Here is a 4,240-nt window from a genome sequence, read left to right on the forward strand (position 1 = left end):
TATATTTATGATAGTTTAGCGTGTGCGGTATGAGAAATGATTTTCCAAAAAGTGTCCCATCTCACCCGAACTTACCCTAAGTAATACTTTTAAAAAATCCTCAGACAGACGTTTCGGCTCCAATTCGGACCATCCTCAGTATTCTAGAAATAAATATATTTTTTCTCATGGCTGGGCAAGAAAGTTTTTTTTTATAAATGCTCGCAGCGAGAAACAACAGATTACGATACACGCGTAACGACAGAATTATAATTTTCCACAAGCTCGATCGTTTATAAATATTCATACTCAAGAAATTATTCACGACGTCCTATGGGGACCTATGCCCTTTGTCGTTAAGTAAATTGCGTTGCTTGTTCGCACATGTGAGAAAATCGACTATGTATGTATAATGCATCCATTATAAGAAGATGATAGTTACTCTCCCCGAGCTATGCTTCAGAAAAGTAGTTAAACTCGCTATCCTGGAGAATGCCAAAACTTGTAGTGTTTTATTAGTTTTTTAACGCAAACATTCCTATATATAACAATAATCAAGTTAGATGTTGCATTGTTAAATAAAAATTTCGTTCAAAATTTTAACTGATATATTTTAAGCTAGAAAAATAAATATCTGCAATCAGATATAAAATTTATTAAAAATCTATTGTCAATAACGATTAAAAACTATATTAATGCATTCAAACTTTTAAACGTTACATTTGATTAAAAGCATAAAATCATATGAAAGATATTAATGAAGTTAATAATATATAAAAGATATTAATTAAATATTTAATTAAAGAATATAAGAAAAGGATGATAGTAATATTTGATAATAATAATAATTTAATAATCATAATTTAATTGGACTATATAATATATAAGAAAATAAAATATACTTAATTAAGTTAACGTCAGGAAACGCAAATTGAACAATGACGTGTTCAATTTAGGCAAATGCAAGTTGAAGTTGAGATATCGAACCGTGCCATTATATAGTTATGGCTCATTAACTTTTAATTATATATCTATTGCAGATGGCCAGTATAGAAGTGTCGTTGTCAACGACACCAAGGCGGAAGAAAGGCGGTAGTATTTCCGGGGGTGTCCCGTCCCCCGCTGGTCACCGGAACAGAGATCATTACAAAGAATTGGATGCCCTCCGCGTGGCTCTACGCGACAAAGAAAACATCATACAGACGTGAGTAATTGCTTGATTACAGCCTTGAGATACGGCTGAGAGAGGGCTATTGATCACGTCCCATTCCTTTATTATAATGATCAAGCACAAGGGAATAACAAATGAGCGATGGGTAATGAGCAGACCTGATATTCCTTTAGAGAAATGCAAAAGCTGGATTTTCATCAATGAATATGATCGCGATCTAAAATTCTTACTTAGAAATAGCATGTTCGTTAAGGCTTTTCTAAACTAATTTGTTGGACCAATTTCTTAGCTTTCGTCGTTATAAATATGCATAAATGAATCGTTCTCCAGAGGAAAATTGCAGTGAAAAATATGCGTCTTTAATATTCTGTTTTAGCTTTTTTCAATTCGCTCGCTTTTTGCGGAGGAAATATTCTTTGAATATTTCATACCGTTCGACATACCTCACATACTAAGACTCTGGTTTAGTAAGATAAATGTATCAGTTAGTGGACAATTAGTAAGCAATTAGCGAACATGATCCAATTATTGCACGAAATGACAAAAATTTTAAGTAGGTTAAGCTTTTAATGATATATACGATTTTAATTAAATAAATTCATTGTTTCAATCCAATAATTGAGTCATGTCCACTAACATTTATTTTAATACTCGTTAGAATTTACGGAAAGAATTTTCTTTTAAAATTTACCCTGAAAATATATGGTAGTTGTGGTATGATACAATATTTTAAAGATTTTTACGATGCACTTCAGTAAAATAAATCAAACTTATTTTATACTTTATTGTAGTTTTATTAATGAGAGATTTACATTAAAATTCTTGGAAATAAAATGTGTCCCACGACTACTATATTTTCAGGCTAAACTTTAAGAAAAAATTCTCCCCGTGTAGCTTTAGTTTATTTGTAAAAAGAAATATTCTTATTAAAATAAAATATACTGTACAAACGAAGCATTCTACATTAGATTCTACAAAATTAAGAAATCGAGAGGTGCGATTTTCTTTTTGTGAAAAATAAGATAATCCCAGATATCTCCAGCGATAGAAAAAAAGATCAACTTCGGGTTTCAACGTGCGTTTCAAGAGCGAGTGCCGCAGGTAGCGAAGGTGTTTTCCTTCGAGTCACGGCATTCGTGCCTCTTGTTATTTTTTCCAGGCTCAAGGGCCAGCTTTGCAACACGCTGAGCGGCAGACTGGCATTACGCAACGGCGCGCCACCCTTGACCGAGGCCGACAGGAAAGCGGCCGAGGAGCGGCTTCAAAGGCTACGACGGGACGCCGACAATAAGCGTCTGGCCATTAAGAACCTGAAGCTCGCACTCGAACGTCTCGATATCACGGAGTAAGTACGAGGGAGATCGCCGCGGGCTCATTCGGCCGCGTTTATCGTAAATCGCGATTACTGATACCTATGCGAACGTATGCCATAAACACAGCAGCGCGGAGGAATCTACATGCAAAGTCTATAGGATAGTATAGACAAAAAGCCAAACTTGTCAACGTAATTATCGCAATACGCTTTAATGGGATATTATTGCCACTATGTATATAGGGCCGACGTATATAATCACTTTATCTGATGCTCAACTGATAATTATCAAAATGGTCGGGATGGTTGATGTTTAAGTAATCGATCCAAAGTGTGTTAATTTATTAAATTTATATCTTTAGTTACTAATTTGCTTGATTAAAGTTAGTTATTAGATACATTACGGTAACTCAATAAAGATAGGGAAGAGAACAATTTAAATAAGTTGTTTTCCTAGAAGATCCTCTAATTATTTGTTGTTGCGATATTTTAATATATTTTAATTTTTTTAATATAAAACAAATTTAATATTTATAACTTTAGACTATAAATAATTATTCTTACTAAAATAGTAATTTGTGCACGAAATGTATTTAAGAAATAAGATCTTACATTGACGTTGTATGAAATAATTGCAAGGAATTTATACTAACGAGAAAGAAGTTTATTGGATGTAATTATAACGAGTATTTGCGAAACATAAAATTAATTAAGAAAAAAAATAATTTATTTAAGATTTAATTTTTTCAAAATTTCAAATGGATATCTATTTCATCCAGGAAATTTGATGGAAAACTTTTTTTGATTAAACACTGATTCACAATAGCAGTAAAAATAATTGTGTTTTTAAATAAAAAGAATGTTTAATATGAAAAGAGAAATATAACAAATTTATAATAAATGTAGGTTGAGAAGCGTTTGTTAAAATTATGCTTCATTTATTCTCCCATTAGTTTTGTAACATAAATAAATGCATTTTAAATATACGCAACACTGATTTCAGCAACATCGATGTTCGAATACAGCAAGCAGAATTGGAATACAGACTGGGTCGCGAGGAGCTTGAACTGCTAACTCTTCATGAGGAAAGCAGAGCTCTGCAAACCGCCTTGGAGCTGGCTGAAACTCAAGAAAAACAAAAAAATGATACAATATTCAGGTACACGTTCTTCATTTTATTTCATTGCCCATATTTTCGTATACGTTTTATTTGACAGTTAATTAATTATTACCATGCAATTCAACTTGTAGCATCGTATAAACTCGGGATAATAAACTTTGTTCTACTTACTTACGAAGCAACAAGAGCTGACTGACGTTTAAAATAAAAAAATATCTTTCTGCATATTTTTAACATATACACGAATATAGTGAATTAGTATGAGAATATAAGTTTTTTATTTAATTAAAAATTGAACTTTTTGCAAGAATTTAATGGAATTTTTCACTTTTTTATAACAATTTTTTTGTCTTCACATTTTAATTATCCTCTTTTGGACCTCACCGAAAGACATCCCTTACGGAAAAAAACTATTAATAAATAGTAAAATGGCCAGTAATTTGGCTAATAGTTAGTACTGTTGGCCAATAGTTACTGTTGGCCAATAGTTATTGTTGGCCAATAGTTACTGTTGGTCAATAGTTACTGTTGTCAGTAGTTACAAACACGAATATTGCAGCATAAAACGTTAATTAGATTATATTTTTCATTATAACATTTGTTATCATGAGATACACAACGCATGATGGAATGAGGGAAACGGTACCAAGATGATAAA

At 32.1% G+C, this 4,240-nt stretch overlaps 1 protein-coding gene across 1 annotated transcript in view; it reads left to right on the forward strand.

Moving 5' to 3' along the window:
• sprt (PDZ domain-containing protein sprite) overlaps nucleotides 1-4,240 on the forward strand; it is a gene marked incomplete at its 5' end in the record, with an annotated part of 39,553 nt that overhangs the window by 25,685 nt on the left and 9,628 nt on the right. Inside the window, 3 exons of the mRNA XM_018509489.1 lie at nucleotides 1,020-1,183; nucleotides 2,310-2,495; nucleotides 3,466-3,621. Coding sequence (XP_018364991.1) covers nucleotides 1,020-1,183; nucleotides 2,310-2,495; nucleotides 3,466-3,621 — 506 coding nt within the window. The remainder of the gene's footprint in view (nucleotides 1-1,019; nucleotides 1,184-2,309; nucleotides 2,496-3,465; nucleotides 3,622-4,240) is intronic.

This window comes from Trachymyrmex cornetzi, unplaced genomic scaffold, assembly GCF_001594075.2.
Source record: "Trachymyrmex cornetzi isolate Tcor2-1 unplaced genomic scaffold, Tcor1.1 scaffold30, whole genome shotgun sequence".
NCBI classification, from domain to species: Eukaryota; Metazoa; Arthropoda; class Insecta; order Hymenoptera; family Formicidae; genus Trachymyrmex; species Trachymyrmex cornetzi.